General features: G+C 39.4%; 1 protein-coding gene across 2 annotated transcripts in view; it reads left to right on the top strand.

Moving 5' to 3' along the window:
* CARMIL1 (capping protein regulator and myosin 1 linker 1) overlaps nt 1-25,241 on the top strand; it is a 333,075-nt gene that overhangs the window by 265,354 nt on the left and 42,480 nt on the right. For both annotated transcript variants that reach the window (XM_007457010.1, XM_007457009.1), the window contains exons 27-29: nt 1,950-2,125; nt 4,184-4,271; nt 8,050-8,199. In XM_007457010.1, coding sequence (XP_007457072.1) covers nt 1,950-2,125; nt 4,184-4,271; nt 8,050-8,199 — 414 coding nt within the window. The remainder of the gene's footprint in view (nt 1-1,949; nt 2,126-4,183; nt 4,272-8,049; nt 8,200-25,241) is intronic.

The following is a 25,241-nucleotide window of genomic DNA, read 5'->3' as shown; positions in this document are numbered from 1 at the left end:
GGCTGCCTCTCCCGCTCCTCTCCTGCTTTTCACAGGATCTTTATATAAACATCCTGCTGCTCTGCTGCTCATCCTACAGTGTGATGAGAGATTGTACTATTGGCATCGTGCTTTGCATGTGAATATATGAGCCGAGAGACTAGTCTTTACATAATAATGCTCCACTAGTCCCCTTCATACTGGAATAGTAATGGGATCAAGCTTGGCTTTCTTTTTTTTTTTTTAACATCTTTATTGGAGTATAATTGCTTTACAATGGTGTGTTAGTTTCTGCTTTATAACAAAGTGAATCAGTTATACATATGTTCCCATATCTCTTCCCTCATGTGTCTCCCTCCCTCCCACCCTACCTATCCCACCCCTCCAGGCGGCCACAAAGCACCGAGCTGATCTCCCTGTGCTATGTGGCTGCTTCCCACTAGCTAGCTATTTTACGTTTGGTAGTGTATGTATGTCCATGCCACTCTCTCACTTTGTCCCAGCTTACCTTTCCCCCTCCCCACATCCTCAAGTCCATTCTCTAGTAGGTCTGTGTCTTTACTCCCGTCTTGCCCCTAGGTTCTTCATGACTTTTGTGTTTTTTTCTTAGATTCCATATATATGTGTTAGCATACGGTATTTGTTTTTCTCTTTCGGACTTACTTCACTCTGTATGACAGACTCTAGGTCCACCCACCTCACTACAAATAACTCAATTTCATTTCTTTTTATGGCTGAGTAATATTCCATTGTATATATGTGCCACATCTTCTTTATCCATTCATCTGTTGATGGACACTTAGGTTGCTTCCATGTCCTGGCTATTGTAAATAGAGCTGCAATGAACATTTTGGTACATGACTCTTTTTGAATTATGGTTTTCTCAGGGTATATGCTGGGATCTTATCATGAGAATTAGCATCTTTGAAAACAAGTTAATAACATTATCTGTGATATACTGAACTTTTATTGTATGCTAGACACGATACTGAACACTTTACACATGTAATATCATTTAATCTTCATTAATCCTGTTAGGCAAGAACTTTTATTTGCCATTTTATAGATGAGGAAAGTAAAATTGAGAGATCAGTAACTTAGCCCAGTGTCATTCAGCTGGGATTCAAATTTACGTCTGATGCTAACTTGGGTGCCCTTTCCACACTTACCAGCCGTACCACCCATCTCAGGCAAATCATTTAACTTCCCTTAGCTCACATTCTTCAACTATAAGACAGTGATCACACGAATAGTTTCTGTACCCATCTTCACAGATCTTGGAAGGATAAAATGAACGGAAACATTTTTAAAATTCTGAAGTGCTATATAAGTAGGTTTTGACTGTTATTATTAATGTTGTTTATAAAGTGCTCTGTTAATATTTTTGTCTGTTATTCATGTTTTTTATTGTTCCGATAACAATTATAATTTTACTTAACACTAAAGCTTTTCTTTTAAAAGGGGAAAACTAGCAGTTGTTATATAGTGGTTTGCTATGACTGCTCTTTTGATGGAGCTGTTGAATGCTTCACCCTGATTTGAGGTTTCTGTGATTTGTGAAATTGCACAAGAGTTCTAACTTGATGTATGTTCTAGGGACATGTGTAAATTTATTTGCTAATACCCAGGAGAACAGTCTGATGTGGTAAATTGGTGTATATGTGTCTTTGTAAATCTTATCATGAATACCTCTGTGTTAAGTACAGCTAGCACACTATCATGCTTCAGATGCCAGGGTGAAGCCTGCGTGGATCTGCCAGGTGTCTGATTTAAAGTGATCACCTGAGATCAGTGATCACCCAGCAGTCACAAGTCATCCCAGGGCAGCTCCGAATCCTTAGTCGCACCTGGGACTCTGTTGTGTCCCTGTTCTCCGAGAGCTTGGTGTCATAAATAACCACCTTTCAGTTTTATGGGGGGCGCCTCCGGGGCTGTGTCATCTCTCTGTCTCCACTTGTGCTGCTTTGCAGGCGTTGCTTGAGTCCATGGTTGATGCTGCCGAGAATCTTTGTCCCAATGTGATGAAAAAAGCCCACATTCGGCAAGACTTGATTCATGCCAGCACTGAAAAGATTTCCATCCCACGTACCTTTGTTAAAAATGTCCTGTTGGAGCAGTCTGGAATTGATATCCTTAACAAAATTAGGTAGGTGTATAATGTTAATAAACCGAGGAGCTGCAGTGTCTATGAATGCAGTTGAGGCAGCTGTGAAGAGCGTTATCGTTGGCTTTATTCGTACAGAATGTGTTTAGACACGTCTATGAGGCAGCGACTGTATAAAGATATAGCTGTGCATAAATGCATAGGTTTAATACTTTTCCAAAATCAGATGACCACAGATATGCCTGCATTACTGAGGAACAGTTACCTGCTCTTTTTAAGAGTTTTATTTTTTTTAAGAGGGGGGTACATGTTCGTAATCCCCTCTTTTGTTCTGCTTCTGAAGCTTATCTTTCACCTTTATAAATCACTAACTTTTGAAGACTGAGGTCGGTTTGCTTTCTACCACCAGAATATTCTGAGCCAATGCACAGCCTATAAATAGGCAAAGAGGCCCACTAGGACTTCACCATGTTTCCCTTTGGGTTCATTTTTTTTTTTGCGGTACGCAGGCCTCTCACTGTTGCGGCCTCTCCCGTTGCAGAGCACAGGCTCCGGACGCGCAGGCTCAGTGGCCATGGCTCACGGGCCTAGCCGCTCCGCGGCATGTGGGATCTTCCCGGACCGGGGCACGAACCCGTGTCCCCTGTATCGGCAGGTGGACTCTCAACCACTGCGCCACCAGGGAAGCCCAAGAACCTTCTTTTTGGTGTTATAACTTGCAATAAACTTTCCCTCCTGACCTCAGAGAGGCGGGGGGTGGGGAAGAGAAACAAACTACTGACTCTGTAGTCTTAGAAGGAAGCAGAATTCCCAAACATGTCTAAAAGCATCAGAGAAAGTACTTGTTAACATTAGATTCCCAGGCCTCTCTGGATGTTTGGGGTAGGACCTAGTTATCTGGATTTTTCATAAGCAGCCTGGGTGAATCTTATCAGTGGACACCTCTGGGGAATAATATAGTATTAGATAAACCAAATAGCTAGTGAGACCTTGTTTCAGAGACAGGAATTAAAGAAACATTCCTTTATATGTAGCCCAGGAAAATTTTTACTGTTGTCATCAAAGAGTTGGTGCTTCCCCTCTGCCCTGCCATCAGAAATCTTCTGAGCAGAAACATTGCAATGCAAATTTCAGTGAGAAAGATTTTTCCCTATTACACAAATATACTTTCAACTGTAGCTTTAGGAGTAAATAATCTTATTTTGATAACTCCTTTCCCTTCTTGAAAATTTTTTAAATTATTGACTTCAGAAGTAGGCTGAAATTATGTGATGATGTTGGAATGTGGGTATGTATCTCTCCAGCACATTTACCTTTCCGTGTATTGTGCATTTATGCACATTTGTGCATGTGTGCATTTAGGTAGGGTTATTTAGACTGAAGACACACATGGAAGTTGAATTCTTGGGAATGCCAAATAGCTAAAATGCTAACCAAAATACCAGCCCTCTGATGGAAACCTTAGTGGCTGAGTCATTTATTAGTAAAAACTACAGGCTACTTCTTGTTGTCTGGGCATCTTTGTAAGGTTAGGTAAGAGGCACTAAAACCAAACATTTTGATAACTTCTCTTCATAAAAGGCAAGAGAACAGTGAATTTGACTTGACGGCAAGTCAAAGCAGAAAGCAGTTCAATATGGTACCATTTGACTGGTAAAAAGTTTTGTAAAAGGCGGTGGATATGCATATGAAAGAAATAACCAAGACGTCACAACCAGACTAGATTTTCTTAATTTACTCCAGCCCAAGTTTGTTTTCATTTATGTCAATGGATGAATTGTTCCTCCCACGTGGCACATACGGTTCCCATTAAGTTTGTCTTTATCCAGATGTTTTTCATTTCTACCACTAAATGTTGAGTTTTGAAATTGTAGAGGCAGGTTGGAATTGGTGAAGAAAGTCTATTACCTGTGTGTTTACAGCAGTGTTTAAGGCTTATTTTTGGAAATCCTTAGCCCTGTTTGCACATTCTTGTATGCCATTTTCAAAGACAGAAACAAAATCACAGTTGACCTTATCAACATAGTATCAAGGGTGGGTGATTTTTTTTCCCTCTTGCACAAATTAAAATGCCACTCTGTGCTTTTGATTTTCACACAGTGAAGTGAAGTTGACAGTGGCCTCCTTCCTATCTGACCGAATCGTGGATGAAATTCTGGATGCACTTTCACACTGCCATCACAAACTGGTAAGTGCGGTGGACGTCTGCAGTAATGCAGGGCAGTCTCCAGCGTGGGGATGTGGTTGCTTTTCTACATTTTATTCCTCTCCAGCTTTATGGGTTAAAATCCTAGTTTTCCTCCTTCTTCTTCATTGCTTCCAGCTGTTCTAGAGCATGTTAGAATTTCTCCAGAGAGAATGGCAGGGCAGAGCAGAAGCGATGGTATTCAGAATTGTTGTTGTTCATTTAAAATGCGTACAGCTCAGAAATTTTGATAGGAGATGATGTTGGGACTAAGGTCTAAAATTGAGAATTTTTTTTTAGATTCTAGTGGACCCTTGAACAACACCGGGGGCTTGGGGCAGGACCCTCCCTGCAGTTGAAAATCCACATATAACTTATAGCTTTCCACATCTGAGGATTCAACCAACCCGGATCGTGTAGCACTGTAGTATTTACTACTAAAAACAATTCTCGTGTAAGTGGGCCTGCACAGCTCAAACCCACGTAGTCCAAGGCTCACCTGTATTTAATTTATCTGTGCTTCTTTTGTTGTTCTCTGATATGATTATCTGATAACAAAGTATTCTTAAAAACATGACGGAAATGAAATGTTTGGAGTCCAAAGAGAGTGCGAGAGTAAAATGGACATATTCCAGCAATTGATAGCTGCCGAGTGTCCAGCCAGGCCTTTTGGATATCACCAAGGTGAAAAACTAAAATTTTCTTCATCTAGAGACTGGTCCTACATCAAGGTAGAAACTAGGTAGAAATATTTCCAATATCAGTGCATATGAAAAATACATCAGAAACTTCACGAAGTCCTCTGAGGTGCAGATGAAGGTTTTATAAGTGGCTGTATCTTGTGTCTCGAAAATATTTGTGATATGTTGCAGTAGAAATCTCCCAAACATGTTATGACAGTGTTTTCTCCAGAGAAGAATTGCAGGTTAACTATGTGGGCTGTAGATACCCTACAGTTTTATGGCGTTGAATTGTTGAGTGACGGTAGAGACCACCAAAATCACAGGAGCAGCAACAGCTTCTTCTGAGGAGGCAGACAAAATGAGTATTTTGAAAAATTCATTTGAGAAAAATATATGTCTCTTCTCTAAAATCTAAAAGATAACCTGGACATCTCTAGCTACTCAAAGTATTGCCTGTGGACTGGAGCTGGCCCACTAATGAATGGTTACTAGTCCGTGACAAGGCAAGTTCAGAAACTAAGAGGAAGCGTGGAGAGACTTCTAGAGCAATTTGACATGGCAATAATATGCAAACACATGTTATTTAAATTTTTTAAAATTTGTATTGTATTTTATCAATATACTGGTTTGTGGCAAATTGGAAATACAAAAAACTGGTTCATCACCACAGAGATTTTAAGAAGCACTGGTTTGCAGTTCGTTGCACAATAAAGAGCTACAACCTTGTCAAGAGATCACAATTCAAATTTTTTTTAGTAAGCAGAAACAAAATCAATAAGGCATCCTTTATAGAAATAGTTTATCGATAACCTACAGCTCCAGGGACTGTCTCAAGATGCCTACTTGATGACACAAATACTAGATGTTGTATCAATATGGCTGCATGTGAGAACTACACTGACACTTTGAATGTTTTCATTTTTTTTGCATTTGTCCTTTGAAGAATATGGTAACTCTAAGTACTGACATTTTCTTTTTACAATCGAAAAAGAATTGCGTGAATGCACTTTCATTTTGAATTTCTTACTGCTGATTTGGATTGTAAGTTGAGAGCTTAACTGCTGTGTGAAAGAAATTATACCTTCAAAATGAAATACTGCTTTCAAAGACATTCCAGTAGCATTAATATTTTCTCCGACTTAAGTTTAGAAGTATTCCCGAAGGTTCCATAGAATTGTCAACTGGTTCTCAACGTTTCAAAGTTCCTGGTGATGAATCAGCTCAGCACTAGAGCTTATTAATTTCAGCCCAGTTTATTTCATCTCTTACCATTTACTTTTTTAGGTTTATCTAAAGTACAACACTGGGAATTAATAAGTCATGTAAAATATGATAATTATTACATGAAAACAATGAAAGCTAGCAATAATTAAAATTTTATTAGCAATTTATTTCCTTTCAGTCCTTTAAAAATAATGAAGGTTGGAATCATTTTATTTCCCCTCATTAGATACTTTTGAGCACTAGATATAGAAAGAAATTCTTTCAGAGGAAATACGAAATAAAATTAACAAAAAAGAACGCTTCTTATTTTCTTTTGTACTAAGTGGTCTCCTCATTTACCCTGTGTCAGTTATTTTTCTGGTTTAAATTTCCCTTTTATTTCCACCAGTAATGTTGGTGGCAATGACATCGTGCTTCACTTACTTTTTTTTTTTTTCCAAGGGGGAGAAAACATTTTTATTGTGGAAAATTTCAAACACAGACAAGAACAGAGAAAGTATGACAATCAGCCCTCCTTTGCCCACTATTCAGTTTTAACAATTATCCCAATATTTTGCTGATCTGTCCTTGCTTTTTCTACCTACCTCTCTCTTCTCTCCGCACCCCCCCACTTTTTTCTGGCCTATTTTAAAGCATCTCTCGTATACCATGCCATTTTGCTGTAAATACTTCAGAAGGTGTCTCTAACTGGCAGCATGATTTTTACATGATTGCCAAAACAGTCACACCTAACAAAATCAACAAAGATTCCTTATTACCAGTTAGAATCCATTTTATATTCAGATTTCCCCAGTTGACTCAGAGATGTCTTCTTCCAGTTAAGATGTTGGAATCAGCATCCAGACCAGCCCCGAGTTGCTATGGTTGTGGGTCTAATCCAGCGACTTCAATCTGTCCTTCCCCTTTGACTTCTTTCCTTCCTTTTTTTTTTTTTTAATAGATCTTTATTGGAGTAAAATTGCTTCACAATATTGTGTTAGTTTCTGTTCTATACCAAAGTGAATCAGCCATATGCTTACATACGTCCCCATATCTCCTCCCTCTTGAGACTCCCTCCCTCCCTCCCTCTCCCCCACCCCTCTAGGAGGTCACAAAGCACCGAGCTGATCTCCCTGTGCTATGCAGCTGCTTCCCACTAGCTATCTATTTTACATTCGGTAGTGTATATATGTCCATGCCACTCTCTCACTTCATCCCAGCTCCCCCTTACCTGCCGTGTCCTCAGATGTATTCCCTACGTCTACATCTTTATTCCTGCCCTGCAACTAGGTTCATCAGTACCATTTTTTTTTTTTTTTTTAGATTCCATATATATGTGTTAGCATGCGATATTTGTTTTTCTCTTTCTGACAGAGTCTAGGTCCATCCACATCATTACAAATAACTCAATTTCGTTTCTTTTTATGGCTGAGTAATGTTCCATTGTATGTATGTGCCACATCTTCTTTATCCGTTCATCTGTTGACGGACATTTAGGTGATTGTATTGAAGACTGAAAGCTGAAAAAAATCACATCAGCTTCCTGAAAATGTTCATAATGCATCTTTTGGAAAACAGAAATACATGCCTACTTTGTGCATATTTACACGAACATGGCAGAGATTTATGAATTACCTATTTTTCATCTAACGTCTCAAAAGATGTTTAAAAGGAAATTTTGTAATTTCTTGTTTAAAATACTCCACCTTCCAAAGAAAGATGATAAAAGAGGTAACTAACTCCAGTGTGGATGTATTAAGAGTCGCCATTAACCAAGTGCAGACAGTATCCTTCACTGTGCCACCTTGTGGAAGGTATCTTCTGAAATTCCGCTGACCTGCTGTTCCCTTGCCTCTGGGCTTTCATTTCTCCTTGGATGTGTCTTGACTCTCTAGGCCGACCATTTCAGCAGACGTGGCAAGGCCCTTCCTCAGCAAGATTCCTTGGAGATCGAGCTGCCTGAGGAGAAGCCTGTTAAACGCTCCATTATCATGGTGGAGGAGCTCACAGAGATAGAACGTTTGGAAGATCTGGATACTTGTATGGTAAGACACATCTTTTGGTGACAGCATTATCCCATTCACTGGATTTGCTATTGTTTTTTTTAAAAAAAATCTCACCTTTACAAACCAGACCAAATAAAACTTCCCTGCAGGGACAGTTCTTTCAGAAACTTGTTGCTGTATATAGTCTGTTAATGACGCTGATAAAGCTTAACCTTCTGGTTCCCACGAAGGCCCTATAACTCACTTTTTATCTGTAATTTTGTAAAACTTTTCTTAATGAGTACCTCCACCCACCCCACTCACCCCCCCCAAAATATGAAAAATTGTGAAAATTGCAGTGAACATAAAACTTGGATCTGTCCCTAAAGCCATAGTGGGGGGTGGGAATTCCTAAATTAATTAGGAAAAATTATTTATTTACCTTTTAAAGGTCATTTGTGATGGGAAAATATCTTTAAATAAGCCTTCAGAAAGACGTGGGGAAGGACTTTTTCCCCCAAAAAATACATAGGATGATTATTTCTTTGTTGGTCCTATAGGTTTTTTTTTTTAATCTCTTGCTTCTTCCTGTTTTCTCTTTACACAGTTTTGGGGTACACTCTAAGATTTGCATTTACTGTTTAGTTCATATTCTCTTTCATTGACTTGACTTGATGTGCTTTAGAAGATGGAATATGGTGCATCCACGTGGTGCATCCGTCTGACCGTAAAACTAGAGTATTCAGGTTGTTGATACTTTGTTTTTCTGGGGACAATTTGATGTTAGTTTTTATTTTATTATTCTAAAATTTGTGGTATTAGTATAGTTATTTCTCATTTTACCATTAATATAGTTGTATATACCTCTGTATTAAATATGTTTTCATCCTCTGTATTTAGTATTTTTATGTTTTACTAAAACATTCAGTTTTAGTAATTTCTTATAATCTGAGAGGGTGCTGGTGGGACTAGGTTTGGTCTACTTATGTGCCCAAATATTTCTATATCAGCTTCTGATTTTAGTAATTTTTCAGTGCAGCCATTGTAAAGAAATGGTACTTGTTTTTAACTTTCAAAACCAAAGATCTGATGAGACTGATACTATTTTTCTAGCCCAGAAGAGAATATGCTTTAAGTAGTTCCTTATTTATAAACCATTACTATCATCTTTAAAATCTGTGAATAAAATAGTTAAATGCCCTCCAGATCAAACCTTATCATATACAAGGAGACTAGCAAAGAAAGACTAAAATATATCTTAGATTTCAACATTAGTATGTTAGTATATACTTCAACTAGTAACATTCTAGTATAACTAAAGATAATTTCCTGTTAATATATAACTGTATAAATCTATAAATATATTTGGTCTATGTAGAGGGAATATCAAGTTTTTAAAAACTTGCTTATCCAGTATGTTATAAAATGTATGTTTAATAAATATTTTAAATTTTGTTTACACTTTGAGGCAATAGACACTAAGTTATCATAGGGTAATTATTCTGGAAACCTCTTAGTCTAACCCTAAAAGAAAAAAAGGAGTAATAGGAAATAGATTTGAATTAAAAATTTAAAATTAACTCTACATATGATGTTTTCTGCCAGAATTATCTGGTTGTACCTGAGTTGGAAAGGGGTATAGGAAACATGAGTTTCTGAGTTTATAAGTCATGTGGTTTTGGGTGATGGAGTGTTGGTTAAAAAAGATTGGCTTAGCTCATGTAAGGATGGTTTTAAATTGTATAAGCTTGGTTTGTTTTTGTTTGATTGACTAATTTGCTTTTATGTGAAAGAAGTAAAAGTTGTTCTCCTTAAATAAAGTGGGTGGGGTGAGGATAGAGGAAAAGAACCCTTTTTTAAAATTTAGTTTTTATTGAGATACAATTGACATAACATTGTATTAGTTTTAGGTGTACAGCATAATGATTCAATATATGTATATATTGCAGAGTGATTGCAACAAGTTTAATTAACATCATCACCACACATAGTTATGATTTTTTTCCTGGTGATGAGAACTTTTATGCCGTACTCTCTTAGCAACTTCAAATACGTAGTACAGTATTGTTAACTACAGTCACCATGCTGTACTTTACATCACCAGGACTTACTATAACTGGAAGTTTGTACTTTAAAAAAAAAAATGCAGATACAGAACCACTATGAGGACCAAAGGGCAAACCATGCTGCAGGCACATCCAGCACCGTGTGGCTTCCGTTTTGTAAAAACTGTCTTGTTGCCATGATGCAGAAAGAGGCAGAACTAGATGGAGAGCTCTCTGAACTTCACTCAAAGGATGACCCAGGTTAGAAGGGTGGTTTTTTTCTGGTTCAGACGGCTGGGAGGCAAGCAGTTGGGGCCGTTCCTGACGTGAGCACCTACTGAATCCTAGAACCAGAAGCAGGGCCTCTGGTGTCGAGTGTCTTGTTGAGACAAGACAGATCTCTCTATAAAGAAAACAAATACTTGGGCAGAATTTTTAAGCCATTAAAAATAGCATTATTTTCAGTTCTAAAAATTTTGTCTTTGATCATTGTTTTAACGAGGCTAATGAATTGTTAAGTAGCAGAAAACCAGAGCCAAGTTTGATATTGATACTAAGCCACCCAAAGATAGCCCCATTTACATGGTGGCAGTTACCCCAGGTGCAAAGGTCCCACTCTGAAAGAAAATCGACTTTCTGAGCTCTGGACTTCTTACCCTAAGCCAGTGGTACAAACTCACGTCTAATTGGAAAGAGCATTAGATTTGCCTTTTTAAGTTACTTGCACTGCCACCTTTCATAATCAAAGTAGCAAATCATTTTTGTTTCTCATTGACATCTTACCACATATTTCAAATTGTTATCCTTATGTGGTGCGATTTTAAAAAATTTTGAAGTACATATTTCAAAGGGAGAGACATTTAATTGATGATTTTCTAAATGAGCCTATATGTATTCTTTTGCAGCGTTTAGATCTTAAGTGATCCAGGAAGTAAGGATACAGGATAAACTGTTGCATAGAAAATTCTAGAAGCATTTAAGTACATGCATACAACCTTTCCCACATGGAATTATACATCCCTGGCAGGTGGAAATTGTGCCACATGGAGCCAGAGCACTCTTGAATGTGACTGCTCTGGGAGATGCTATAACTTTATTCCCTAAAATGTTTGTTTGTAGCCCAAAGCCCTGAAATAGTTTCCCTAGGACATTCCAAAGTAACTCTGACTCATCACCAACCTTCTGCTTATATATTCAAGATTGTTAACAGATCCTGGCATTTTCTGTTTGTGATGTTCATGGTATCTACTAAATCCATTGTTGAACATTTCTTTAACAGACTTAGTGGAGATTCTGGGCATCTCTTCGTTCCCCTGTTCCTGGATATCTTTATGTTTTCCTCCATTGCTCTGTGGTCCAAAAGTCAATTCCATTTCAGTGCTTAAGTCTCTTTAAAGAACCAGTAGCTATGATGGCACTAGGGAAGGTTCAGAGCCTTAGATTAGTTGTTGAAATACATATTAGTTTGAACTTAAGGATTGCCTTCGTGGAGATGGAAACAGTGATTGATTTCTTAGAAGGAATTCTTCACTCAGTCAACACCTATTAAACTTGTACTTTGAGGGCTGAAATAAGGATGATTGAATGATTTGATGGGGCCTGTTATCTGCTGGGAGGATGACTGAGAGCTTCTCATCAACCTTAATTTCATAAAGTTGAAGAAAAAGGCTCATTTCTTTAAACAAAATGGCAGAAAGGGGAATCATTTTTTAAAACTCTGTCTCCAATCAAGTAATTATTATTCTTTTTCCTTTTAACTAGAAAGAAACTAAGAGGTAATTTAGTTTATCTGGTGGGGAGGAGGGCAGCGTAGAACAAGAACTATTAGAATAACCAGGGTTTTTCAACCTGTATCCACTGTCGTAGCATCAGAGATTCTGATAACACTTTAACTCCAGGGCTGGGAATCAGATGGCTTGAAGAGTCTTCTTATTCATTTATTTAACACTTACATAGCACCTATGACATGTTAGGCACTAGTCTAAGCTTTTTATTAAATTGCAACCAGTTTAATTCTCATGACAACCTATGAAGGATAGGTGTTGTTAATACCTTCTGTTTAACAGATGAGGAAACTGAGGCATGGAAATATTAAGTAACTTGGCTGAGGTGATCTAAGGTCACCCAAAGGCAGGCGCCCAATGGTCTGTAGACCATTGCATTTAACCAGTCTGCTATAATCTGTATACTGATTTCATATCTGGTACATTTCTTGCAATCAGAATTAAATTCCAAGTTAGATTTAAATAGACTGCATTGTTTTATGCAAAATATCTGCTTACTATTTCCATACTCAATTAATATGTGAACAGAAACACAAATGAAAAATGTGTGCCATTTAACCATAATGTAAACCCATAGTTTTTAAACATTATTGGAAACAACTGCATCAAGGATCTGATCCACTTAATTGTTATCCAGTTGTTAGAAATGAATCTGTCTACTTTTGGCTTCCCTGGAACATTCTGTGCCTCTCCATGTGTTATTTTGTTGCTGACAGTGATTAATGAGCTTTCCAATACGCTTCTTGTCATTTCAACATACATGCCTTGTATGTCAAGCTGAAACGGGTATATTCACTTAGAGTCTTTATTGTCCGTAGACCATCTGTTATTTTCCTGCAATCAGTTGCTCTTAGGAAATCCGTATTTCCCACCATATCTTTCAGCTTTGGTTTGTCATTGGCCCTTGGGGTATTAAAGGATACAGTTCTCCTTCTACTGACTGGTAATGTCTACATATTCAATTTGTCACTATATATAGTCTACTACCTTTAAAAAACTGCATAAGTTTGAGGTTTCAAATAGTGTGCCAAGTGGTGAAGAGTCAGTATCTTCTCCTTAGGCAAAACTAGCTCACTAATTGTGTGTAATTCTTGCAGTTATTTTAATGAGTGTCATACCAGTTTTAAATCAAAATATATTCATGCAGGGGAACAGGTCGTATGCTTACTGCCCTTTCCTAGGAAAACAATTTTAAAAGGCTTGAATTGTTACAGAATATATCTTGTGAATCCTTGCTCCAATGACCAAATAGCCATTATTTTCCCTTAACAAATTCAACCTCAAATTTACATATATAATTTTTAAGCTTTTTAATATAGATTAAAATTCAGTGAAGATCCATTTGTCTTGGTCAAAATGATCTTTTATTTTTAAACAAATCACCTCATTTTCACGTACCAACAGTTATTAATTAAACTAATCTATTAACAGTGTTGCTAAGCACAGACTATTAAGTCGATACCTCATTTAAAATTAGTCACACGGATATTAACTGTACACAGAAGGTCATTCAAGTCCTAACTGTTTCCTCTTACAGTTTTATTTATTCTGTACTGTCATTTTCATATTGATATCACTCTGGAAAAATGGAGGCTTAACTTATTAACCACTAGAAAGCAACATATGAAAACCTCTTAATTTCCAAATTCTAAATTTCAGAACTATGATACCATCTGTATAATTCAGCTAAAATGTATGTTCCTTAAAATTTCTAGTAATTTTCTTGACAGCCCTTTGTGGAAGTGCCAGAAGCACATTCCAGATCTCATTCCTTCAGGACCAAGGTCCAGAAGGGCCTTGAACAGAGATTCGGGGGTAGCAGAGGGTATGGTGCCCTGGAGAGTCTCTGCTAAATAGACTCAACCCCTTTTTTTCCTATTGTTTTGGGCCTCACAGCATTGTTCTTACTGTGTTGTGCTTTTGCATCATCACTGATTTTCATTAAGGGCCGCTTTAATATCCCTATAAAAATTGTTACCATATGTGCTCTTTCTACTGTCTGTACCACTGTTGTGGGCACTGTTCAGTTTCATCCCAAGATGCCTTTGTTGCAAACCTATGCAGAAGAAATTGCAGTTCTTTGTCAAGAGGAGTGGAAACCTGGAGCCGTTAGTTTGCTCTGTCTCAGACACAGTGAATTGTGCTGTGACTTATGCCTGCCTTTTGTACTGTAAGTTGACAGGCTCAGAGCTGTATGTGCACTTGACATATTAAAAGGGTTCTGGGCCTGGGACTTCCTTGGTGGTCCAATGGTTAGGACTTTGCCTTCCAATGCAGGGGGTGTGGGTTTGATCCCTGGTTGGGGAGCTAAGATCCCATATACCTCGTGGCCAAAAAACCAAAAACATAAAACAGAAGCAGTACTGTAACAAATTCAATAGAGACTTTAAAAACGGTCCACATCAAAAAACTAGGGGCGTGGGTGCAGTTCCAGGCCTAAAGAAGTATAGTTTGTTGTATTCAGTCTTAGTTCTGGCTTCACTTATTTCCCATTTTTATCCTAATTTACTCATTAAAAACAAAACAAGGAACACTGGAATCACAACTAACTGCTGAACAGTCATCAAGAGGAAGACACTGGAACTCACCAAAAAAGATACCCCGCATCCAAAGACAAAGGAGAAGCCACAGTGAGATGGTAGGAGGGGCACAATCACAGTAAAATCGAATCGCATAACTGCTGGATGGTTAACCCACAAACTAGAGAACACTTACACCACAGAAGTCCACCCACTGGAGTGAAGGTCCTGAGCCCCACGTCAGGCTTCTGAACTCGGGGGTCCGGCAATGGGAGGAGGAATTCCTAGAGAATCAGACTTTGAAGGCTAGTAGGATTTGATTGCAGGACTTCAACAGGACTTGGGGAAACAGAGACTCCACTCTTGGAGGGCACACACAAAGTAGTGTGTGCATCGGGACCCAGGGGAAGGAGCAGTGACCCAATAGAGACTGAACCAGACCTACCTGCTAGTGTTGGAGGGGCTCCTGCAGAGGCAGGAGGTGGCTCTGTCTCATCGTGAGGACAAGGACACTGGCAGCAGAAGTTCTGGTAAGTACTCCTTGGTGTGAGCCCTCCCAGAGTCTGCCATTAGCCCCATCAAAGAGCTCAGGTAGGCTCCAGTGTTGGGTCGCCTCAGGCCAAACAACCAACAGGGAAGGAATCCAGCCCCACCGATCAACAGACAAGTGGATTAAAGTTTTACTGAGTTCTGCCCACAAGAGCAACAGCCAGCTCCCACCACCAGTCCCTCCCGTCAGGAAACTTGCACAAGCCTCTAAGATAGCCTCATCCACCAGAGGGCAGACAGCAGAAGCAAGAAGAACTACAATCCTGCAGCCCATGGAACAAAAACCACATTCATAGAAAGAATAGAGAAGATGAAAAGGCAGAGGGCTATGTACCAGATGAAGGAACAAGATAAAACCCCAGAAAAACAACTAAATGAAGTGGAGATAGGCAAACTTCCAGAAAAAGAATTCAGAATAATGATAGTGAAGATGATTCAGGACCTCGGAAAAAGAATGGAGGCAAAGATCGAGAAGATGCAAGAAATGTTTAACAAAGACCTAGAAGAATTAAAGACAAACAAACGGAGATGAACAACACAATAATTGAAATGAACAATACACTAGAAGGAACCAATAGCAGAATAACTGAGGCAGAAGAATGGCGGATAAGTGACCTGGAAGACAGAATGGTGGAATTCACTGCTGCGGAACAGAATAAAGAAAAAAGAATGAAAAGAAATGAAGACAGCCCAAGAGACCTCTGGGACAACATTAAACGCAACAATATTCGCATTATAGGGGTCCCAGAAGGAGAAGGAGAGAGAAAGGACCCGAGAAAATATTTGAAGAGATTATAGTCAAAAACTTCCCTAACATGGGAAAGGAAATAGCCACCCAAGTCCAGGAAGTGCAGAGAGTCCCATACAGGATAAACCGAAGGAGAAACATGCCGAGACACATAGTAATCAAATTGGCAAAAATTAAAGACAAAGAAAAATTATTGAAAGCAGCAATGGAAAAACGACAAATAACATACAAGGGAACTCCCATGAGGTTAAAGGCTGACTTCTCAGCCGAAACTCTACAGGCCACAAGGGAGTGGCATGATATACTTAAAGTGATGAAAGGGAAAAACCTACAACCAAGATTACTCTACCCAGCAAGGATCTCATTCAGATTCGATGGAGAAATCAAAAGCTTTACAGACAAGCAAAGAAAAGAGAATTCAGCACCACCAAACCAGCTCTACAACAAATGCTAAAGGAACTTCTCTGAGTGGGAAACACAAGAGAAGAAAAGGACCTACAAAAACAAACCCGAAACAATTAAGAAAATGGTAATAGGAACATACATATCGGTAATTGCCTTAAACATGAATAGATTAAATGCTACAAGCAAAAGACACAGGCTTGCTGAATGGATACGAAAACAAGACCCATATATATGCTGTCTACACGAGACCCACTTCAGACCTAGGGGCACATACAGACTGTGAAAGTGAGGGGATGGAAAAAGATATTCCATGCAAATGGAAATCAAAAGAAAGTTGGAGTAGCAATGCTCATATCAGATAAAATAGACCTTAAAATAAAGTATGGGGCTTCCCTGGTGGCGCAGTGGTTGAGAGTCCGCCTGCCGATGCAGGGGACGCGGGTTCGTGCCCCGGTCCGGGAGGATCCCACATGCCGCGGAGCGGCTGGGCCCGTGAGCCATGGCCGCGGAGCCTGCGCGTCCGGAGCCTGTGCTCCGCAACGGGAGAGGCCACAACAGTGAGAGGCCTGCGTACCGCAAAAAATAAAAATATAAAAAAATAAAAAAAATAAAGTATGTTACAGAGACAAGGAAGGACACTACATAATGATCAAGGGATTAATCCAAGAAGAAGATACAACAATTACAAATATATGTGCACCCAACATAGGAGCACCTCAATACATGAGGCAACTGCTAACAGCTCTAAAAGAGGAAATCGACAGTGACACAGTAATACCTGGGGACTTTAACACCTCACTTACACCAGTGGACAGATCATCCAGACAGAAAATTAATAAGGAAACACGATCTTTAAATGACACAATGGACCAGATAGATTTAATTGATATTTATAGGACATTCCATCCAAAACCAGCAGATTACACTTTCTTTTCAAGTGCACACGGAACATCCTCCAGCATAGATCACATTTTGGGTCACAAATCAAGCCTCAGTAAATTTAAGAAAATTGAAATCATATCAAGCATCTTTTCTGACTACAATGCTATGAGATTAGAAATCAATTACAGGGGAAAAAATTTAAAAAAAAAAAGATGGAGGCTAAACAATACATTACTAAATAACCAAGCGATCACTGAAGAAATCAAAGAGGAAATCAAAAAATAGCTAGAGACAAATGACAATGAAAACACGACGATCCGAAACCTATGGGATGTGGCAAAAGCAGTTCTAAGAGGGAAGTTTATAGCTATACAAGCCTACCTCAAGAAACAATAAAAATTTCAAATAAACAATCTAACCTTACACCTAAAGGAACTAGAGAAAGAAGAACAAACAAAGCCCAAAGTTAGCAGAAGGAAAGAAATCATAAAGATCAGAGCAGAAATAAATGAAATAGAAACAAAACAATAGCAAAGATCAATAAAACTAAAAGCTGGTTCTTTGAGAAGATAAACAAAATTGATAAACCATTAGCCAGACTCATCAAGAAAAAGGGAGAGGACTGAAATTAATAAAATTAGAAATGAAAAAGAAGTTACAACAGATACTGCAGAAATACAAAGCATCCTAAGAGACTACTACAAGCAGCTCTATGCCAATAAAAGGGACAACCTGGAAGAAATAGACAAATTCTTAGAAAGGTATAACCTCCCAAGACTGAACCAGGAAGAAATAGAAAATATGACCAGACCAATCACAAGTAATGAAATTGAAACTGTTAATAAAAATCTTCCAACAAACAAAAGTCCAGGACCAGATGGCTGCACAGGTGAATTGTATCAAACATTTAGAGAAGAGCTAACCCCCATCCTTCTCAAACTCTTCCAAAAAATTGCAGAGGAAGGAACACTCCCAAACTCATTCTATGAGACCACCATCACCCTGATACCAAAACCAGACGACACTATAAAAAAAATTACAGATCAATATCACTGATGAATATAGATGCAGAAATCCTCAACAGAATACTAGCAAACAGAATCCAACAACACATTAAAAGGATCAGACACCATTATCGAGTGGGATTTATCCCAGTGATGCAAGGATTCTTCAATATATGCAAATCAATCAATGTGATCCACCATATTAACAAATTGAAGAAGAAAAACCATATGATCATCTCAATAGATGCAGAAAAAGCTTTTGAGAAAATTCAACACCCATTCATAATAAGAGCACTCCAGAAAGTGGGCACAGAGGGGACCTACCTCAACATATATGACAAACCCACAGCAAATATCATTCTCAGTGGTGAAATACTGAAAGCATTTCCTCTAATTCAGGAACAAGACAAGGATGTCCACTGTCACCGCTATTATTCAACATAGTTTTGGAAGTCCTAGCCACAGCAATCAGAGAAGAAAAAGAAATAAAAGGAATACAAATTGGGAAAGAAGAAGTAAAACTGACACTGTTTGCAGATGACATGCTACTATACATAGAGAATCCTAAAGATGCCACCAGAAAACTACTAGAGCTAATCAGTGAATTTAAGTTGCAGGATACAAAATTAATGCACAGAAATCTCTTGCATTTCTATACACTAATGATGAAAAATCTGAAAGAGAAATTAAGGAAACACTCCCATTTACCCCTGCAACAAAAGGAATAAAATACCTAGGAATAAGCCTACCTAGGGAGACAAAAGACCTGTATGCAGAAAACTGTAAGACACTGATGAAAGAAATTAAAGATGATACCAACAGCTGGAGAGATATACCACGTTCTTGGACTGGAAGAATCAGTATTGTAAAAATGACTATACTACCCAAAGCAATCTACAGATTCAATGCAATCCCTATCAAATTACCAATGGCATTTTTTACGGAACTGGAACAAAAAAATCTTAAAATTTGTATGGAGACACAAAAGACCCCGAATAGCCAAAGCAGTCTTGAGGGATAAAAACGGAGCTGGAGGAATCAGACTCCCTGCCTTCAGGCTATACTACAAAGCTACAGTAACCAAGACAGTATGGTACTGGCACAAAAACAGAAACATAGATCAATGGAACAAGATAGAAAGCCCAAAGGTAAACCCATGCACCTATGGTCAACTAATCTATGACAAAGGAGGCAAGGATATACAATGGAGAAAAGACAGTCTCTTTAGTAAGTGGTGCTGGGACAACTGGACAGCTGCATATAAAAGAATGAAATTATAACACTCCCTAACACCATACACAAAAATAAACTCAAGATGGATTAGAGACCTAAATGTAAGACCAGACACTATACAACTTAGAGGAAAACATAGGAAGAACAATCTATGACATAAATCACAGCAGGATCTTTTTTTATCCACCTCGTAGAGTAATGGAAATAAAAACAAAAATAAACAAATGGGACCTAATGAAACTTAAAAGCTTTTGCACAGCAAAGGAAACCATAAGCAAGATGAAAAGACAACCCTCAGAATGTGAGAAAATATTTACAAATGAATCAACGGACAAAGGATTAATCCCCAAAATATATAAACAGCATATGCAGCTCAATATTTTAAAAAAGCCCAATCCCAAAATGGGCAGAAGAGCTAAATAGACATTTCTCCAAAGAAGGCATACAGATAGCCAGGAAGCACATGAAAAGCTGCTCATCAGCACTAATTATTAGAGAAATGCAAATCAAAACTACAATGAGGTATCACCTCACACCAGTTAGAATGGGCATCATCAGAAAATCCAGAAACAGCAAATGATGGAGAGGGTGTGGAGAAAAGGGAACCCTCTTGTACTGTTGGTGGAAATGTAAATTGATACAGCCACTATGGAGAACAGTATGGAGGTTCCTTATAAAACTAAAAATAGAATTACCATGTGACCCAGCAATCCCCCTACAGGGCATATACCCAGAGAAAACCATAATTCAAAAAGACACATGCACCCCAGTGTTCATTGCAGAACTATTTACAATAGCCAGGTCATGAAAGCAACCTAAATGCCCATCGACAGATGAATGGAAAAAGAAGATGTGGTACATATATACAATGGAATATTACTCAGCCATAGAAAGGAATGAAGTTGGGTCATTTGTAGAGACGTGGATGGATCTAGAGACTGTCATACAGAGTGAAGTAAGTCAGAAAGAGAAGGACAAATATCGTATATTAACAGATATATGTGGAACCTAGAAAAATTGTACAGGTGAACTGGTTTGCAGGACAGAAATTGAGACACAGATGTAGAGAACAAACCTGTGGACACTAAAGGGGGAAAGCCATGGGGGTGGGGTGGGGATGGTGGTGTGCTGAATTTGGCGATTGGGATTGACATATATACACTGATGTATATAAAATGGATGACTAATAAGAATCTGCTGTATAAAAAAATAAAATTCAAAAAAAAGAAAGAAAGAAAGGAGTCACACTCATAGGAACTGAGTAGAAAAGTGTTTGCCAGGGCAGGGGCTGGGAGGCTGGGGAATAGATATAGGTTAGTAAAAGGGTATAAACTAAAAAAAACAAAAGAAAAACAAAACAAATCAAAAAAACAACTTGATGTTCTGCATGAGCCTCAGTTTTCTTTTGGACTGAGGTGGTTATGCATTAATACACTGAAATAAGAGATATGGTGGGAAAGAGCTCTGATAGAGTTGTGTAGGTTGCTATGGAGAGAAGGGATGCCCAGCCCAGCCTGGGGAGGGCCGTTGTCAAGGAAGCCATCCTGGAGGAAAGTTCAGCATCATGCTTGGTACATAATAAGGCCCTTAGTAACTGTTGGTACAATGAGAGTTAGCATTTGAAGGAGAAGTTGGCTGAGAGGAAAATGAGTAAGTAAATTTAGCAGAGAGAATAGTACTTATAGAGAGGCTGGAGTGAGGAGAGAGCATCACGATTTGAGGAACTATTGTGGGATTATGGTATAATGGGAATAAAGGGTAGGAGAGAGGACAGGTGACGAGGGTGGAGGCCATATCACAAAGAGCCCTGTAGAGCTCGCTAAGGGTTTACTTGTTTCTATATTGTTTATTTATTTTGAAGGCAACACTGAAGGTGAGGAATATGGGAGAAGGGGCAGATTTTGGCAGAAACAGACATTAGTGATTCCCGTTTTGGTTATGTTGAGGTGCGGCGTTTGCAAGACCCTGGCTTGAGATGTCCAGTAGGGAGTTGCGGAGGTGGCCTCAGAGCTCAGTAGCCAGGGCTGGATTGGTAAGTCATCCGTGCACAGCCGTGGTGCAGATGCACTCACCAGACACCTTCCCTCACCTGACTGCTGTCCCTTCAACTCTATAAGCACTTTTCTTTTCCTACATTCATGACATTTGTCTCAGTTTACCTTGAGCTACAGACTTGTATATTCATCTGCCTAGTCAACATCTCAATTAGATGTCTACTGGGTATCTCAAACTTAATGTGTCCAAAACAGAATCATTGATTTCCCCTTCCCCTACTGGAGCATTCGTTTTCTCAGTGTGGGACACCGCCTTCTATTCTACCCATTTATTCCTAACTCCACAGTCAGTCTCAGTCTTACCGTTTCCCTTACTGTCCGTATCCACTCCGGCCCCTCACCCTAGCCACCCTTGCCTGTATTCCTGAAATAGACTTGTAGCTTATACTTATGCTTCCACTCTGGCCTCTCTGCATCAATCAATCCCCTCTCAGTAGCCCAGGAACTTTCTAAAGTAGAGAACAGATCAATGTGTGAGGTGTCAAACCCTTTGATGGCTTCCCATTGCACCCGGAATAAATGGAGTCTCTTCCCCACGGGGTTCACAAGGTCCTCCATGATCTGGCCTCCATCTCTCTATGCTCTACTCTCTCCTTTGTTCACTTCCCTCAAGCCACTGTGGCCTCATTGCTTTTCTCTAGAACTTTCCCTGGTTCCCATCTTACCCTTTTCTTCCTTCAGCTTGGAACACGCTTTACCAGATCTTCCCTCAGCTACCTTTTCCCCACCACTCAGGTCTTAACTCAGATCTCTCAGAAGTTTTCCTTGACTCTCCGAGCCGAAGAAACCCTCCAGCCTCTCTACCATATTATCCTGTTTTATCTGCTCAGCACTTATCAGTACTTGAAATGATCTTGTTTACTCGTGTAGGTACTTTTTGCCATCTCCCCACGCTGGAGCGTACGATCCTAGAGGGCAGGGACTGGGATTGTACTTGGACCACATAATCCCAGTATCTAGTGCCCAGTACCTGGCACATAATAATTGCTCAGTACATTTTGTTTAATGCCTTGGCTTTGCACTGCAGTTCCTTGCTTAGCTCAACTTTCCTGCTAGATTCTATGCTCCTTGAGGGTACGGGAGTTACGTCTTTGAATTCTGTACAGCTAATGCCAGCAATAAATGTCAGTAACAGATTTCTCTGGGAACTCTAGAAAATGATTCTTGGCGTGAAAAGGCTTTCTTAGAACCTATGAGGTTCTATTAATGAGAATATTATAGGTTATATCCTCAGTGATCCAAGCTCTCAGCAAGTTGTATAGGAAAAAAGGAGAAAACCACGTACCCGCTGTGAGACATGCACTGTGCCCTCTGCCCTGTCATGGCAGCCGTATGTGGTAACTATTTTAACCTATTTTTCAGATGAGAGCTCAGAGCTCAGAGACATTGATACATTTGCCTCATATCACACGGCTGGTTTAGGGGTAGCCAGAGCGGAGGGCTCAACTCCAAATGATCAAGTTCCCAAGCCTGTACCCTCTCTGCTGCATCCCTGGTCTTCAGGCTGGACCAGGTCACTGGAAGAAAAGTCCAGGGAAGGCTGGGTTGGGGAAGAACCTTTTCATGGAGGGTTTGCACTGAGAGTTTGGTGGGTGGTGTCTCTAACTGCAGGCTAATTCTGTCCCTCCAGGGTTTTACTCTTCCTCTTAGTGAACTGGGAGGGATTCTAACCTGTGGTAGCAAATCCCACCTTTTGAAATAATGGGGCAAGTGATGGCTTGAGTTGTAGGTGTCTGAACTGATGGGAACAAGCAGCAAAAAAAACAGAAAAGAGGGCTGTCTGCCTCTGGAAGCTGCCTACTGAGAACACACATGATCATCCCCAATTCAGTCCTGCTTACTCAGGCCATGCCACTGGCCCTGACTTTCAGTTGGACAGTTTTCCTTCTTGCCTAGGAAAATTTGAGGGTTAGCCAAATATCTCCTGAAAATAAAGGCTTGCTAAGGAGGGAATGAAGTTATGATACAGCAAAGTTCAACATCAGTCCTTATCTATGACTCTGTGGTGCTCTATTTTGCTTGCTGGGTGAGGTGGAGCCTTAACCTTGGGAACTAGTGCTGCAAGCTTTAGACCTAACTGATCTGACTTTGATTATCAAAATTGAGGTATGTGGTCATTTTGCTCTCCTAGACAGGAGATCAACTAACCAGAGCTGAACGGTAGAGTGGGTACCTGTAAGTCAAGCCAGGATTCTCTGGGAGCAGCCTTCATTCCACTTCAGCCCTTGCACGAATGCACTGGACCTTTGAACGACGCGGTGGTTAGGGGCGCCGACACCCCCCCCCCCAAATTGGGCTATAACTGTACAGCCCGCCCTCTATGTCTGTTGTTCCGTCTCTGTGGATTCAACCAGCCTCGGATTGACTAGTACTGTAGTATGTATTTATTGAAAAATAATCCCCACTTAAGTGGACCTGCAAAAGTTCAAAGCTGTATTGTTCAAGGGTCAACTGTACCCAGTTGAAATCTCCAAATGCCATACCCAGTTCAGCATGGCCAAAATGGCCCTTCCCTGAAAAAGATTTCAGAGCATCCTCTATCACGGCCGTAGCAGAACCTCAGAAAGGGCTTCTAGTTGTGCAATGCGTGGCCTCCACTCCCCAGGTAACTGAATCCGTTGACCATCTGTATCCTGTTATTTGATGCTGAAGCCTTAAATGTTGGAAAATGTTAATGAAAGACAGTCATTGACAAGACAGGGTTTGTTATAGTTAATATTAAGTCACGACAATAGAGATTACATACATATGCTCTGAAAGCCATTCTTCTTTGGTTGTAATACATCACAGTGGCATATAAAAAGTGTGTTTGATAGACAGTTTATCCAACTTTCCACTATAGCTTGGTTGCAGGATTAATTAAAATGAATAAAAAGTGGGCTGTTTCCTGGAGAAAACATGACAAAGATAAAGATTTAATTTTCTTGTATGAAAATAATTGTGCACATCTGGGGAATAAGGAAACAAACCATGTTCATTTAAAAATAGTACTCTACTGTGATCTTCACAACAGTCTCATCAGTACAGCTCCCTGAATGTTTCTGTTTTAACATCATGATGCCATTTTAACTTTTATATGAAATGAGATTCTGGATATAAAAGTTAATGAGTGTGATGTGAATAGCTGGATTTAATGTTGCATTCAGTAGGAAATGTGGTGCCTTACTAAATCTCTACACATCATTCCTCCTTTTGTCCATTGATTTATAGTGGCTCTCTCAGAGTTATGGCTTCCATATACTACTCTTCCTAGATATTAAAGATTGTTGCTCTCCAGCAGTCATCATAGGAAGGATTAGGTATCTCATTTTCTCAGTAAGATTTATACCGCCTCAAACTTTAACAAGTATAAATGCATAAAAATTACTTTTTACACTACAAATGTGATGATACTGTTTGGTTAGATATTTTGAGGGTAAAAATAATAATGACTAACTTTGGGTTCCCCTTGAGCATTGACTCAATGACAATCTGGTAGGAAATATTTAATTATTACAATCTAGTTCATTAAACAGGGATTACCCATATTCATTTTAAAAATGCACAGGAAAGCACAAGATGACACTAGGATATCTTGAATCAAAAAGCAAGGATTGGCTCTAAATCCAGTGGGATCATTGCAAAGGATACAAAATCCAGATTGAAATGGCTTCCACTGGGATACTCCCTGCAACCAAAACAGTAATGACAGTAATAGTTTAGGATACATTGAATTAATTTTTAAAAATCCTTAAGTTTGGGCTTCCTGGTGACGCAAGGGGTTGAGAGCCCCCCTGCCGATGCAGGGGACACGGGTTCGTGTCCCGGTCCGGGAAGATCCCACATGCCGCGGAGCGGCTGGGCCCGTGAGCCATGGCCGCTGAGCCTGCGTGTCTGGAG

Source organism: Lipotes vexillifer, unplaced genomic scaffold, assembly GCF_000442215.2.
Source record: "Lipotes vexillifer unplaced genomic scaffold, Lipotes_vexillifer_v1.1 scaffold1643, whole genome shotgun sequence".
Classification (NCBI taxonomy): domain Eukaryota; kingdom Metazoa; phylum Chordata; class Mammalia; order Artiodactyla; family Lipotidae; genus Lipotes; species Lipotes vexillifer.
The sequence above is the reverse complement of the archived record's forward strand: the minus strand, read 5'-3'. Positions and strand labels throughout refer to the sequence as shown.